The following is a 16666-nucleotide window of genomic DNA, read 5'->3' on the forward strand; positions in this document are numbered from 1 at the left end:
CATCCGCCAACTTTGCAGCAAAACCAGCCATTGGTCCCCCTACTGCCCTGCCCCTAGTCCTGCTCCCTTCACTCTACGGAGTGCCGCTACGGTCATCCTGTTCATCTATTCCAAAGATATAAGCCCTTTAAGTGTTGATGCATACTAGCCAAGTTATAGGTAACACTGCATGACATACAGCACAATTTGACTCCATCCCCAAAGAAACCACTAAATATGTATGTACTCAACATACATGGCGTGAAAGATATGTATATGTGTACATCCATTTATGTAGTAACCTGGATCCCTGCAAAGTCGCCACGACAGCACTGCACCTACTTGGAAGAATTTCTTCGGCATTACCATTTACCCACACCTGCCTGATCAATGCCCCCACATTTCATGGACGTTGACCGCCTAATATGCCCCATTAATAAAAACTAACTTAACAATAAGGGTCACCCTTGGCAACCAAACACATTATAATTTTCCAAACTGACAATGGAACTTTGATTTGGTTTCTATATGCAACAAGGTCGCTCTTAAGGTAAATTTTAATGTCCAGTGTATATAGTAAAAATAGTCAGTGTATTATTCTCCATTCCCTATAGAAATAATGTTATATCATCAGGTACTTAGCATAAATCTCCCCAATATCCCCCAGCTTCACACAGAGTCGTCTGTAATCCGTCGTCTTACTGCGATCTCACATGACACTCCATCAGATGGAGCAAAGAGAAATATTTAATGGTGGTGAATAATGGTGTTTTATTAAGCTCATTTGCCTTTTTTAGCAGTACGGTAGTGTTTGTAGCATAATGCAGGGTTGTGTTATAGTATGAATAGACTGTCGCTGTTATAAGTAAATATACTGATTGTATAGAATACAGGTATGCTGTACTGCCATACCGCTTGAGTAATGTGTGTAAGTTGGCTTAAAATCTACCTGGACCATATCCAAGCAACTATGTCCTCTCATAACTCACCTGCCTTCTCCTTTTATGGACAGAGGGACATGTCACTCTAAATACGTTCCCTTGGTCTCAGAACTAATTAATTCTGTCTGAGCTGCAGAAGCTTTCTCCAGTTACAATAATGACGCCAAGACTTGGACTGGCAGCCAGTACACCGGAGAGGGCCAACGTGAGGCTTTCTGGGGCTATGCCTATCTGTCATACAGCCAAAACCTAGCTGAACTGTACAGCTGCTTGTAGAGCAGAACGGAGATGTGTATGGCTAATATAGAGCGCTGCTGTCCAGCCGTCACATAAGGTACAGAGCTGATATTCTCACACATAGCCCATTAGAGTCTACACACAAGTGCTTTACTTTATTCATGCAGATTGATAAGGAATGGCAAATCTCAGTGTCTATGGACATGCTTAAAATTTGGGATTTAATGGTAAATTTTGTCAATGTAAGTTGCAATGCAAACAAATCTGCGACTGATAAAGATGTTTTCTGAATGACAACCATTTTTAACATTGATGATCTATCCACAGTATACTGTAGAATCTACAGTGTAGATGATCAATGTCTGAATGGTGGACATCCATTACCCAGATCCTGCACCGATCAACAGATCTGGATGCCTCTGGATGGTGGAAACTGTATAAGTAATATGCACAGAGCTGCAATCTCCACTGTATAGCCATGGACTGTAGTGCAGCTCTGGTCCTCTGTCGTACTAGCTCCGCTAGACTCAGTGACTACTGTCATTTACATCTGTCCATAGGGATAGAAATCTTAGATGCCATGCAATCTTCCTCTGGGAAAAATGTGTACAAATATGCTTTGCTTGCAAAAAAAAGAAAGCTTTTTTGATGGAAATCTGGGAAAGCCCCACATCCCAGATCTCAATTAGAAACCTCTCACCCAACCAACCAGTACCCTACTCTGTACCGATAAGGACCATGAACCCCGAAACAGCTGCCTGCAGATGAGTGTCTGGTTTTACTTACACCTTATCGTCTCTCTGCAAGACCTGGATGAAGGCTGGACATTTACTTCTAGGATAACGTCTTAGCTTTATGTTTTGAAAAGAAGTTTATTAGCATGCATATTTCCATCACACTGATACTTGGACACATAGACAGTATTACTGAACAATATTATATTGCTTTGCAGAAAAAGTCAACTCCTGTGATCAGGAGAGGCAGAGTGCTCTGGAAGAGGCCAGAGACAATCCAAGGGAAGGAATTGTGATCCCCGAATGTGCACCCGGAGGTCTTTACAAGCCAGTGCAGTGTCACCAGTCCACTGGTTATTGCTGGTGTGTTTTAGTAGACACAGGTCGTCCATTACCAGGAACCTCAACAAGGTAAGTTATTTTTTGTCTTTTACCCTCAAAGCTGATGAGGACAATAGCTATTACAGTATATATTTATTTCATATGGCAGATATGAAACTCCAGTATGTGAAAGCGATGCAAGATGGAAAAATACAGACACAGAGGATCCATTTAAGGACAGAGAGCTACCAGGTTTGGAGTCTTTTATGTTCAAATAGATTGTGTCATTGAACCTATAAATTGTCGACTGGGCCTAAGTGAGTGTCAAAGTATAACTAGGATACTAAAAAGAGTTAGAGTCATTTAAAGGGAACCTTTCATCATCTCATCCAACTTCAGCTCTTGCCACTCCACCAATTCTGGTGACCACTGCAGCTAGAATTTTTTTTTACTTCCCACCGCTCCTGAGCATTCAGTGCAGTAAGTTTTGTTGCCTGATATACTAATTAGGCATCCTATGGTCAAGCGAGTATCTCAGGTAGGAAATGGCAAAGGGATGAGTTCTAAGCTCTCTGACATTGTCCAGTCAAAGGCAGCATTGTAAGGGTAAGTTCACACTGGGACTTTTGGTCAGGATTTTTAGGACGTATCCGCCTCAAAATCCTGACCAAAAAGACGGCTCTCATTCAATGGGAGCCGCTCAGGAGTTTTCTCCGGGAGCCGTTTTTTTCCAGTTCCTGGAAAAAGAAGCGAGATGCTCATTCTTCAGGCCATTTCACCTCGCGATTCGGCCTGAAGACACTCCCTCCTCTGGACTAGGCCCATTCGTTGGGCCCAATCCGGAGCAGTGCGCGTGACTGGATGCCACTGCAGTGCACCGGCTTTCAGTCGCGGCTACCCGGTTTTTGGTCTGGGACCTGAGGCGGCCTCCACCTCAAGTTCCGGACCAAAAAAAAAACATCTTAATTTACCCTAAGAGAGCTCAGACTCTCTTTCCCTTATCTGGCCTTGGCGGACACTGCCAACCTGACAGTAAAAGTCTAATTAGCATATCGGGCACTGACACTAATGGCACTGATTGCTTGGGAACAGTAGGAGCTACGTGCACCAGAATCATTGGAGCAGTATTAAAGAATGCAAAGAATTAATGGTGGTGAAAGGTCCTTTTTTACGGAAATGTATATAGATGTCATTTCATAAAATATCCTATGATGTAATATTGGTTTGAAGCTTAAAAAGCGGGGACACTATGTTTTTTTAACTCTTTTTTGACTTTCTATACAACCAGATACTACCAGATTCAGATACAGATAGGTCTACATTTCTTTTTATGGATCCATACGCACGGCCTTGATTATCATGGATCCATGCTAGGGCTATAGGACCGAGCTATAAAATATGAAGTCTCTTCTGCTCTATTGATAGGATCTATAGAAAACATGGATTACAAAGGGATTTCATCCATGTTCTGTCCATTCCATTTCCACAGACCAGCACATGGCCATGATCATGTGTATGGAGCCTAACGTTCATAAAAGCAAAGATGGGAGGTGAAGCAAGATCCCACATTTATAATACTTTTTCAAAAGTATCTGAGACAATGCAAAAGAATTTGCATGGTGATATGTCTATGTGCAAACCAGAAGAAGGTAGTACAAGAAGACTTAACCCTAAAGCTCATGTACTGTAAGCACAGACATGTATATCAGCTCTATACATGGAATGGCTATGTAGTAGCGAGTCATTATGTTCCCTCTACATGTGAAGATCTATATATTATGGCATATAACCCTACATGTTATTGATATGAAGTACCACATGGGCCCATAGCTGTCTAGTAAATGCTGAATTTAGGATCCATAGTACATGGTGTCCATGCCACGAGGCTTTGACATTGACATTCAGCGGTCTGCACTTTTTTCTTTGGTTTTCACAGTTGGTTGTTTTTATAAACCTTTAGTTAAGTTAGCACCATTTTAAGGCAAGCTAAGTTTGTGTAAGATCGATGCAGGAGGCTAAAATAAAAGAGGTGGGGACACGGCTGTAATTTATAGCATTACTCCGCGCCACATGCCAGCCAACAGAAATTAGACTGAGATTTGGCCTTTACCCCATTTAGTAGTAAGAATAAAATAAATAGAAGCTGTAACATTTCTATCAATAGGATAAATAGAGCCGTTCCATTATCTGCATACTTACTGGCAGTAACATATATAATTGATTTCACAGCCTTCTCCATCTTATACATTTTTTTCGTTTGTCTTGGCACGTCTGTCAGTTTTTAACCTCAAACACCTGGAGTCCACGAGTCATTTTGTAAACTCTACACTGGAGAAAATCTTACTGGAAAAGCTTATTTGGAATAGGAGCGTGTCCATACTGAATTCTACATTTCAAGGCTCGCTCAAGGATAATCCACTGCTCGACTGGGTCATTTGTATTGCTTAAAGCAGTCTTTTAGTTCAAGGATGGGGTCTAATAATCTTCAAGAACATTACATTCTTGGAGGGGATAAAACTGGGATGACCACTAATGGAGAAGGATCTGGGTGTACTTGTAGGTTATGGTGTAAATAATAGCATATAGTTCCAGTCTGCTGCTGTAAAGCCATCAAGATGTTACCTTTACTAAAAGGACCAGCAGACTGAAAAGAAGGGGACATAATCTCACTGCTAAAAAATTGTATCTTGTATATGGAGTTCGGTTCTGGTCATATTTTCATTAAAAGGATGATTTAAGCCAGAATTATAGGAAAATGAGATTTAGGGTGCCTGCACAAAAATTGAACGCTTAGGCCGGGGCCCCATGGGTCGGAAACGCCGCGATTTGCCTGCGGCAGAAACGCCACGGGGCGTGTTACAGTAATTGCAAAGTGAATGGGATTCATGTGAAACAGCGCAGACAGAAGCCGGCGCAGTTTTGGAATTCACAGCATGTCAATTATATCTACGGAAACGCCGGCAGCTTTCCCATAGATATAATGGTAACAGAAAGTCCTGGAGGAAAACTCAGCAAACTTTCCATTTAAAGCGCTGTGGGAAGAACTGCGATGCGTTCCCGCTGCGGTCTTTCCTGCAGCACTTTAGCGCTGCGGATCATCCTGTGGGGCCTTAGCCTTAAAGATGTTATCCATGGAATAATAAGCCATACTGCACTGGTCAGGCTTCATTACTATTATATACCTGGGTTCCTCAGTGCCCAGTTTATTAGTTTTGCAAAGAGCAGCATTTCTCTGCTCCAACTCTCGACTCAACTACTAAACTGTCTACTAGTAGTCTACTTTCTACTAGACATGCAGCCTGAGTAGAGGTAAGTTGGAGGAATGAGTATTAGAGAGGCTGCAGGGGAGATAGGGAAACAAAAGTTCCAGCCGCTCTATGCAAAGTTGGAAAAATGGGGCTCTGTGGGACTAGAGTGTATATTATTAAGAAAGTCTATCTCTGCAGGAAAATCATTGATAAACTATATTATTCCCCAGTTAACCCCTTTAGGCTAAGGCCCCATGGGACGTCCCGCAGCCAAAAAGCGCTGCAGGAAAAACCGTGTCGGCAACTGAACGTGGTTCTTCTCACAGCGCTTTAAACGGAAAGTTTGCAGAGTTTTCCTCTGCGGACTATCTGTTACAATTATACCTATGGGCAAACCGCCACCATTTCCGTAGGTATAATTGACATGCTCTGAGTTCCAAAGCCATGCCGGTTTTGGAAATCACAGCATGTCCAGACGATGGTTTTTACTGAAAAGTGGGCACAGGATTCACTAGAATCCCATCCACTTCACCCATACTATAAAATGCAGCAATTTTTCCCATGGCGCTTCCACTGTGGGCAAATCGCAGCGTTTCTGTCTCGTGGGACCCCAGCCTTAAAGAGTAACTACAGAATTAGGTTACATCTACAGCCCATAGAAGTCTACGGAAAGGGGGAATAGAAAGAGAGAGAGTGAGATGGAGATACAGGTGCACATGCTGTTTCTAGGTAGTAAGTGTTTAGGGTTTGTTCACAAGGTCCTCCATATGTGGTTTAACCCCATTCCGTGAGGTTATTCTGTGTGTGACCCATCAGAGAAAGAGCCTGCAGATGAGAAAACTTCTAATAAATGCAGGATACAAGTCAAATGATGGTCAGATCTAGAGTTATTTCTCATATACACGTGACAGCTTATCGTAAAACGTCAGCTGAAATGATGTTACTCTTGAACTCCCCCCACAAGTTTTCCCACATATTATAATGGATTTCCGGGCATCATAGCAATGAAACATGATGTGCCGGATACTTTAGATGATGAGCAATGTGTCAGATCTAAAAAAAAAAAAAAAAAAAACTCAACATTTAATTTCAGATTTATTCAAGCTTTACACAGAATTTATATGGTCATAGGATGAACGCACAAAAACACGTATTACTTTAGGAAACGGAGGAATCTATGGCACTGGAGAGCTGGTCGAATGCAGCAATGCGGCATAAAAGGGTTTCCCAACTTGCTAGCATATACTGTCACTTACTAGTTGCCCAGACTCCACAAATGTTAAGGCCTCATGGATGCAAATATTGGAAAAAAAAATCATGAAAAACTGATGGAACATCCCTTTTTTCACATTTTGCATAAATGGGGAACCTATTTTATCAATCCCTTATAATCTATTTGTATCACAGAATTTAATGTAGTCCCCTTAATAGATTTGAGTCTATTGACTGATCCTTGAAAAACGGACTATCAGAATGATGGACATGTGAATAGCCTTATTGAAATCAGTGGCCCGGTTACGACCAGACAGTGGTGTAAATATGGCGCATCTTCAGCACTATGTGACACAATCTGACACTTCATTGGTGCAATGTGGTGCATCTGTTTCAGCATAAAACTTTTAGACTTGCTAGACATGTGGATTAAATTCATCAGGCCTGGTAATATGCAATCACTTGCCAAAATGGAAAGCCCCTTTAAATTCTGCCACCAGATCAAAATTGCGTTACAGTGATCTAAAATGTATTTCTTTGGTTGATGTCTCCATCTAAGGGTAAGTTCAGATGGGGTATTTTGGACCGGAACTTTAGGTGGAGGCCGCCTCAGGTTCCGGTCCAAAAAAATGGGCAGCCGCGCCAGAGTCACGCGCTCTGCTCTGGATTAGGCCCAATGAATGGGCCTAGTCAGGAGGAGGGAGTATCTTCAGGTCGAATAGCGAGGCAAAACGGCCTGAAGAATGAGCATCTCACTTCTTTTTCCGTGAGCCAGAACAAACCGCTCCCAGAGAAAACACCTGACCGGTTCCCAGTGATTCCAATGGGACCCGTCTTGTTGGTCAGGATTTTGAGACAAATACTGCCTCAAAATCCTGAACAATAAACCCTGTGTGAACTTACCCTTATTCTCAGAATCCTGAAGTCTGTGAAGGAAATGAAGGGGCATATAACAGAAATTATTAAGACTTTAATAATGTTATTGCTGAACACAACCTTTAGCTGAAGCCACAGTATACTAGGCCTCGACAATAGTTGATTTTCAAAATCTGTTCCTGCCCAGGGTTGAAGGGGTTAAGAAACGCTGTCCCCCCGATGTCGGGTAGCACAAACTAAGAAATTTTTTTCACAAAAGCAATCCTCGGTCCATAAGTTACACGGACAGCCAAAATGAAAAGCATCTGTGTTTCCTTTTGCTCTGTTCTCAATCTCTGCTCATTGTTTGAGAATCTGACCTTCTTACATGGATTACCAGACTGTTGATATTGTGAGGAGAATATATCAGAGAGGGGGCCGAGGAATGAATGTAGAATTACCTTGTCCCCTCGTTCCACTTACAGACACATAGGGAAAGTCAAAGGAGAGGTAACCCTAAAAACATGAAGGCAGTTTTATGAGGACAGTGCGACCATGTTATGGCGGCTTAGATGCCACCAGGTACCTCACTGACATCCACTTTAGGTGAAACATCTGGATGTTAGTTATTTCTATTGCCAGCGCAGCAGGAGTCTGACCCTTCCTTTTATATGACAATGGGAAAGGTCAAAATCACTGAGAGTTACAACATGCAATAAATCTCTATTGAGTCATTAGAAGCATTGCTTAAAGGGGGTGTCCAGGAGTTTAAGAAAATGGAAACAATAGAATAAAAAAATACGGTATATGAATTACCTGTTGAATCCCCTGATACTCCAGCAGTGGTCACTAGAGATGAGCGAACACTGTTCAGATCAGCCGATCCGAACAGCACGCACCCATAGAAATGAATGGAAGCACCTGTGACGCCGGCAAAATCAGCGTCACAGGTGCTTCCATTCATTTCTATGGATGCGTGCTGTTCGGATCGGCTGATCCGAACAGTGTTCGCTCATCTCCAGTGGTCACCTCTACACGTAGTGATGATGTCATGGGTATAACTAAAGGCTCATGAGTCTGGTGCAAAATCATGAGCGGTGTCCCATCCATACAATATAGCAACATTTACATTCCCCTTTCCTTCTCTATCCTGGTCCAAACTGCCATGAAGACTTGTTGTCAACATATCTGTACACACAAATTTCCCATGTTCCCCATCCCCTGTCAATGCCCTCCATATAGTCATCATTGCACTTTGTCTCCAACCCATACAACCCCATTAGTTACACCAGTGGATGATATCACATACATTATTTACATGACCACTGGCTTCAGCAGTCATGTGTTGTTACATACAGGCATCACCGATGAGGACAGCCATTGACTTCTATGATCATGTGAATGATGTATGGGATGATATTACGGAACCATTGAAGACCACCAAAACGGAGAAGGGGGAAAATGCCATAGAATAGCATCACATGTAATAATCTAAGCATCTAAATACAGCATATTTTCCCTTGGTTAGATATTGTCTGACATCAAACAGCCCCTTTAACGGGTAAATGAGGGGTACTTTGTGCTGGCAGACAATTTTCTTAAAATCCTGGAATCTTTAGTACGATTTTTGGCCGGATAATTATCCTGATCTTTAGTTTGGATGGAAAAAATGGTCACTCTGACACATAAAATATACCGCTATTCTATATGGCACAAGGTAGTTAGGGACCCCATTACAAATTTTGCAATGGATTTAATAGAGTTAAGCAAAGTCACACGAAGCTATTGTGGCAACTTTGCTTTTTTCTTTTCGTTTTTTTTATTTGAATCACTTATCGGTCCAGGGGGGAACAAAAATCACTCAGCGTAAACCTAAAGTTACTAAATCCAACATCTGAACACATGATACCCACACGAGCTGTAATGTTTTTTGTAAGACGTCTTTTACACTGCAGTGCATACAGGCGATAGTGATGTACCACTTATCCAAAAGGAGCAACAACCACATGCTTGACATGTGTTCTAGGTTGGAATGGTGGGGACATTTTTTAGAAAGTTCTAGGAAATGTTACTTATATGACTTCATCAAAAACCGCATGTGTGGTAACATACATATAATCTCCAGAGTCTTACCTGAAAAGTCTTATTTGTATAGCATTTTAGTGTAAAATGTAGATTTAAAGTAGGACTGCCATACTACCCTATAGCAGTGGTTCTCAACCTGTGGTATGTGTACCTTAGGGGGTACACCTGAAGATTCATGGGGTACACTCTGCTACTGCTACACTACTGCTCCCTGTTACCATCACCCGTTCCCCATTGTATATCCACTCTGCAGGATGAGGGTGAAACTTCCTTGTAATGTGCCACAAGTATATGCTAGCCACAGGTGCCCCCATATCAGTGCGTGCCAGCCTCAGGTGCACCCACAGGGATCCTTGAGGGTACTCAGTTGGAACTTTCTGTCACTTGAGGGGTACTTGGTTTGAAAAGGTTGGGAAACATTGCCCTATATCATATAGCATGTCCTCTCTCTGTTTATTGCCAATGGTGCCTGTATAGAATAGGCGACTTTTAGCTACTTGACAGTATGATCACAAATGGCGTTCTGCCAGTCACCCCTAAACTTAATGAATGTGGATAGACAGAAAAGCAGCAAAGTTTGATTTCTGTTGACTACCAAGTCACAGTCCTGCTACTCTGTGTGTTGCAATTGGGGTTGAGCCGATCTTGAGATTTCAGGATCGTTTTTAAAATCCTATTTCCGATCATTTTCCATTCAAACCCGATCCCGATGCAAGTCAATGAGATTTTTTTAATCATCGAGAATCGGATTTTAAAAACGATCCTATTCACTAAACAGCATGGAGTCCAAAAATTGAACACTTTAATTTTTAGACTCCACGCTGTGTAGTGATTAAAAAAAAAACTCTGGCTACTTAGTCCCTCCTGGTGTCCACTTACCTGCACAGATCGCTGCCACTACTCGTTGTTCTCGGTCCTCTCCTCTCTCATTCACAGGACTACAGAGCGCCATGTGTGCCCCCGCCTCCCTAGGATAGTGTTAGAGATGCTGGGAGTGGGCGGGGCTTAGTGTGGCTTAGGAGAGTGTGGGCGGGGAGACGTGAGTGCTCCCCTCCCAGTACCCGCCCACACACTCCAAAGCCACAATCCCCGCCGTCTTCCTAGGTCTGTAACACTAACATGTAGGTTTTTGCTGTCCGCATAAAAAATCAGACATCTTTGTGAACGGACAGACACGGACTGTAATGAACTCACATGATGTCCCATTTAAATCAATGCAAAATGTAATGGACGCAGCTAGTGTCCGATGCTAATGTCCGCGCAAGATTTTGCGCAGACATTAGCATCGGACACTAGCTGTCGGACACCGACGCTAGTGTGAACCCTGCCTTAGAATCCATCAACATACCCTTTCTTACTCCCCCCCCCCACCTAATAATATTATCTTTGTCTCTTAAAGTGCCCAAACATTTTCAATAGCTGTTAGTGAAACTTGCTCCTTCAGCCGATAGCTATTCTTTTTGACTTATGTAGGTGTTCCCATTGGGGGTCTGGGAGTATGCTGCTACCAGGTACCTCTTATAGTAGCTTAGAACAAAGTATTGGGCATGTTGAAATTCAGCATGTGCAATCCTGCTTTCCCCTAGGCATCAAATCAGCAGGTTTGGCTAACCTTGCGCATATGAGTATGGGCATAACCATTCACCAGGCTGGCAACACACACAGCAAGAGCAGCAGTAGCTTGAGACGTCTTACAAGCCAGACCATGATAAATGAAGAGTTTTACGTAGTGGGATGGGAATATTCCTCTTCTGCCTCCTTAGCCAGTCAAGGTTGTGACATAGGAAGAGCCTCAAGTAAAAGTGCAGGAAAAAGTCTGAAAATGTAGAATGTTTGTCTGCACAAGTCTCTGAAAAATTCACCTAACCAGCAGTTAATGGACATGTTGATATCCTTGTTCTTCTTCTAGGTTGCCCGGATGGGAAGAAGCTGGAATTCATCACCAGTTTACTGGATGCCCTCACCACAGACATGGTGCAAGCAATCAACTCAGCAGCCCCAGCAGCAGGCGGCAGGTCAGTGATTAAGTGCAAGCAGGGCCACAAGTTCACAGGTGCTTTCCAAGCAAATGCCATAAAAATCCCTGAAATATTGCAACATAAATTCTGTTCCCAACACGTCAGCGGTCCCCATTATTAACACCTTGACATCAGACCTTATCAGGCTCAGCTAGGGTTGTCTGAGTCATGTTGCCTGCGCTGTGTGAGATCCTAATACCTGGTTTAGACCGTGGGTTTGTGGTCACATTTATGAATAGATGGATCATATATAACTTCCAGGAATGTCTCTTTTATGGCATTTAGGGGAAACCGAGAGGCCACTACTTTAGGTATGTCTGTAACATTCCCCTTAGGCTGAAACCAGGCAGACCTGCGTGCCGTGTCATTGTTTTTGTGCTTAGCTGTGTTTATAGGGAAGAAATCCATAAACTTACAGAAATCTGTAGACTCATCCTTCATGTGAAATATGTCATAACATCAATATGCATTTATACAAGTATATATCGTTTTATCTAATGGTCGTCAATGAGAGTTTTGCAACACCGGAGTTGAATTTTCTGAAAAGTCTTATAAAGTTTAACTAAATTTTAGAGCAACTTTGATTTTTGGGAGCATTTATTGTTAGTATATTTTGGCTCCTTAATGTGAAATCTTGCTCTTCTTTATTCTTTCCTTAGTTTCTGTATTGATACCTGTACTGTGCTTTAATAGATGTACAAGTGTACGTCTCTTGTATAATGCAGGTAAGCGGAGGCTGGAGGGGTCACTTCAAACAGTTAGATATTGGGAACTTGAAAACACAGGATTATATAAAAGATTAGATTATCAGCTTTCATATAACACCAAGATCACTGTTCTAGTGAGTGAGAAATCACTGTAGGGATTAGAATATTTATATGCAGCTGCAGTTGTTCTCAATTGTGACTGTATATTTGGTTTCAATACAGTATTTTTATCGTTTGAAGCAGGTGACTATAGAATGAGTAACAATTTCTGAAGTAATAACTGAGAATATAAATACATTTGAATCCCATTTGGCGGAAATCGGCCGGAAATCCGACCGACCCCATTACTGTCTATGGGTTTCTGCGGGAAACTGCTTTTTAAGTAGATTGGGTTTCCATTTTTTGGGACCCGAAGAATGGAAACCTGAACGCTAGTGTGAACCTAGAGTAACTTGTATGACGGTAGAAGAACAAGAAGGGGAAGGGGGATGTGACTGTATTTTCATCTGGTTTTATCTCTGGAAACTTTATGGGTAGAACTGCAATCTTGGTGACTGAGAATTGGAGACTCTACTCTTTCATATGACACAAGAAGCACTGTTCTAGGTTTTATAATGCCCATAATATTACTGTGTATGAAATGACCTCGCCAGCCTCAGATTCCCTGCATTATACAAGATCCCGTACACCCATACACCTAGAGATGGAAGTTTACAGACTTACAGAAAGGAGGGAAAGAATAAAGAAGTGATGTATTAATAATGTTTTACTTGTATCATATGAAAATGTATCGATAACATCAATGTTAATAGAGAAAAAAGCTGTTCAAATATTTTTTTTTCTTTGGTAATACAGCCAGTAAAGTTAGTAATGTCATTTTACAGATTCTCAGAACCTGATCCCAACCACACATTGGAGGAACGTGTAGTTCTCTGGTACTTCAGCCAGCTAGACAGCAATGGCAGTGAAGACATCAACAAGAAGGAGATGAAACCCTTTAAAAGATATGTAAAGAAGAAAGCCAAACCCAAGAAATGTGCCAGGCGGTTTACTGAGTACTGTGACCTAAACAAGGACAAATCCATCTCTCTCACAGAACTGAAAGGATGTCTAGGTGTACGCAAAGATCCAGGTACTATGCAAGGCTGGGGTAGTTCTCATATAAAAACTGGGGAGTTTTAGCGTTCCTTCTGCTTATGCTGCAGCCTCTTCAGCACCACGCAGTTTATGACAAACGTCAGTGACATCATGCAATACCAGCAAGTTAAAAGAGGCGGTGGGGTTAGCTGTTTAGGGGCTGAGACCCCTACTAATCTCTTAACTCAGAAAACCCCTTTAGGCTAAGGCCCCACGTAGCGAGCTACAGCTAAAAAGCGCTTTGGAAAAGACTACGGCAGAAACGCATCAGGTTTCTTGCGCAGTTTTTTACAGTAAGGCCGCAGAGTTTTCCTAGGTACACCGCTCTCAGCATTGTTTACATACCAAGTGCTGCTCACCTGCCGTATTCTCAATAGCGATGGTTGTGGGTACAGTGGCGGTATCCTATGACTAAGATGCTACTATCAAGAATATGGCTAGTTAGCAATGCTCTGCATGTAAACAATGCTCGGAACTGTGCACCCTGGGCTGATCTGCATGGGTCCCGATAGTCAGACCCCCACTGATCTAACATTTTTGACCTATTGTAAATATATGCCATGAGATTTAAAAAGGTGAAAGGTGGTTAACCCCTGTAGGGCACTCGGTGTGTATGTCTTTGTGTCTCCCCTTGCACCCTCTTTTGTTATGTGACTAACCACACCAAAGTGTTGGGCATCCTTGCTCATGCCAGCTGGTTGTCCTGTACACTGCCTGAATCCGGCGCTGTTTGAGCCTTGCATGGGTTAATAATGTGCTCTGGCATGTATTCATCATAATTATATCAGTAATAGAAAACAGAGCTAATCCTCCACAAAGAGATTATGGCAAAAATTGTAAGTGGAGTCTGGTGAGGTTTACATTATGTCATCATATTAATGCTCATATTTGTGTTATCACGGCCCTCAACAAATCAGCATTCCCATATGTATACGTGAAGATGAAAGCGTACAATTATTACTTACTGCATAACAACTGGAATCGGATCATTAGCAAATCATCATTTCTTACTTCTCTATGGCTCGGGGCATGCAGTACCGCGCCACCAGACTTTCTGAGCAGTGTACTGTCGCCCTCTAGTGTTTATTGTTTAATATAGGCAGGATACTTCCAAGCTCTTACTGTACATGCCTTGTACCTAGAGGGATTCTGATAATAATCTGTTAGCCCATCGACTGGTGTCAAGAAACTATACATCATGAAAATGTGATAGAAGTTCACTAAATAAATCTTATCCTATTTTATTCCAGGTACTGGCACGGGCAGCTTTCCTCCAGGAAGGAGACCAGGCTCTAACCCTTTCAGTAAGTAATCTGAATAATCAGACTGGCACTAGCCTATAGGGACGTAGGTGGGGCCCTCAAGCAGGGTGGGCCCCCAGCCTCCATATTCATGCATAAGAGGTGTAGGGCACAATACACTGCACAGCACTAAATACCAAGAGGCAGTGTACAGACTCTCAACTGTATGTGCTGCCATCTACTGGCAGGTATCAGTGTGAACCTGTTTAGTTCAGTATGGCTATGTTCACACTGCATTGTTTCTACCTGTATATTTCAGTGCATAAAACACCACTTGTATTGTGCACAAAAACAAGAGGATGATCAGATCTGGGCAGAGTAGTGGCCTATTCTATTAGAGTACATTTGGCAGTTATATTATCTTGTAAGGTGTTCTGTTTCTTTTGAGGGGGGGGGGGCTAGTTCTACAATACAGCATCTGATGGAATATTCCATCTTAAAAAAATATATTCTTTCATATATAACCAGAGATATATTAGCTCCCCCTTATATTTATATGGCTACTTGGATTTAGAATACAGCAATGTACACAGGGTCTTAGCAATACTTGTCCACATTCAGCGCTGGGTTTACGCATGGGGCAGTCTCAGTTGCAGGCCTTAAAGGGGTTTTCTGGCCCTATATGTATGTTTCACACTGGTGACCCATCCACGGGATAAGTCATCAGTATGTGATCTGAGGGGATCAGACACCCAGACCCGGCACTGATCAGCTGTTTCAGCAGCCTCTAGGTGCAACAAGCTGCTGCAGTGGACGGGAGCAGAAGCAATCTGTTCGTATTCAAGTTATAGGATGGGATCTTCAGCCCCGTCCATCATATAGTAATGGTTCTGGGGAACTGCAACTCTGTTCCTATTACTTGAATAGTATCAAACCGCTTCCTATCCACTGCTGTATCTTGAGAACAGCTGGTCTGTGCAGGGTCCGAGTGTTGGACCCCACAAGTCAGGTACTGATGACGAATCCTGCGGATAGGTCACGAGAATAAAACATACATTAGGGGCTTGAAAACCCCCAAAATGTTACTAAATTGGCCTTTTTCTAGAAAAAAAAAAAATAGATAAATAAAATTGTAGCCAATTTCCAAATGATCCCACTTTTCTGCTTTGCTTTGTGTTTCAGTAGGTCGTCTTGTGTAGACATCCCTACAGTATTAAGAATGAAGGAGAAGAGGAAGGAGCATCATCGTATTCGGACCAATCACACAGGCAACCGATGGAGCTCTCAATATTTGCACTTTTAAGTGGACTTTATACATAACATTTTTTAATCCCGTTCCTGATGTGGTGAGAACAAGAAGCATTGTGTGTTTTTTCCTTATTAGATTTTTTTTAATTGAAGAAGAAAGAATCTGCTACTGACATGTTAGTAATTGAATTCATTGTGACTCTGGAGAAGAGACTTCTGTATATAATTGTATATGTAAATTGTACAGTCTTGTTTGTACAGGTCTTAACACTTTGGTCTTTTATAAGATACTAGTGGGCCCCCCGTCCCTGATTGTGATAATAGTATTCCTGTTCATTTTCCTTGTATTTTGTAAATTAAAATAATGATTAAAATAATGCAATGAGAACGTGTATTTCAGCAGCCGCCTCTGAGCTAAAGAGAGATTTCACTTGTCATTTATTATCCTGCACATTACAGTATTAGATAATTTTATTATGAGAAATTCCCTTGCTTAACGGGGTTGTCTGGGGAGTTACGATTCGTTATCGTTAAGTTATTGTTTTCATTGTATTTAGAGATGAGTGAACACTATTCGAAACAGCCGTTTCGAATAGCACGCTCCCATAGAAATGAATGGCCGCTTCCATTCATTTCTATGGGAGCGTGCTATTCGGAACGGCTGTTCCGAATAGTGTTCGCTCATCTCTAATTGTATTATCAT

At 42.1% G+C, this 16666-nt stretch overlaps 1 protein-coding gene across 3 annotated transcripts in view; it reads left to right on the forward strand.

Annotated features, from left to right (window-relative positions):
* The window catches only part of SMOC1 (SPARC related modular calcium binding 1), a 130820-nt gene extending 114482 nt beyond the window's left edge, over nucleotides 1-16338 (forward strand). For 2 of the 3 annotated variants that reach the window (XM_075282893.1, XM_075282895.1), the window contains exons 8-13: nucleotides 2110-2302; nucleotides 2382-2464; nucleotides 11522-11627; nucleotides 13222-13469; nucleotides 14725-14778; nucleotides 15898-16338. In XM_075282893.1, coding sequence (XP_075138994.1) covers nucleotides 2110-2302; nucleotides 2382-2464; nucleotides 11522-11627; nucleotides 13222-13469; nucleotides 14725-14778; nucleotides 15898-15914 — 701 coding nt within the window. In that variant the 3' untranslated portion in view covers nucleotides 15915-16338. The remainder of the gene's footprint in view (nucleotides 1-2109; nucleotides 2303-2381; nucleotides 2465-11521; nucleotides 11628-13221; nucleotides 13470-14724; nucleotides 14779-15897) is intronic. The other variant, XM_075282894.1, reaches the window with a different exon arrangement.
* The last annotated feature ends 328 nt before the right edge of the window (nucleotides 16339-16666 follow it).

Source organism: Leptodactylus fuscus, chromosome 7 (genome assembly GCF_031893055.1).
Source record: "Leptodactylus fuscus isolate aLepFus1 chromosome 7, aLepFus1.hap2, whole genome shotgun sequence".
Classification (NCBI taxonomy): Eukaryota; Metazoa; Chordata; class Amphibia; order Anura; family Leptodactylidae; genus Leptodactylus; species Leptodactylus fuscus.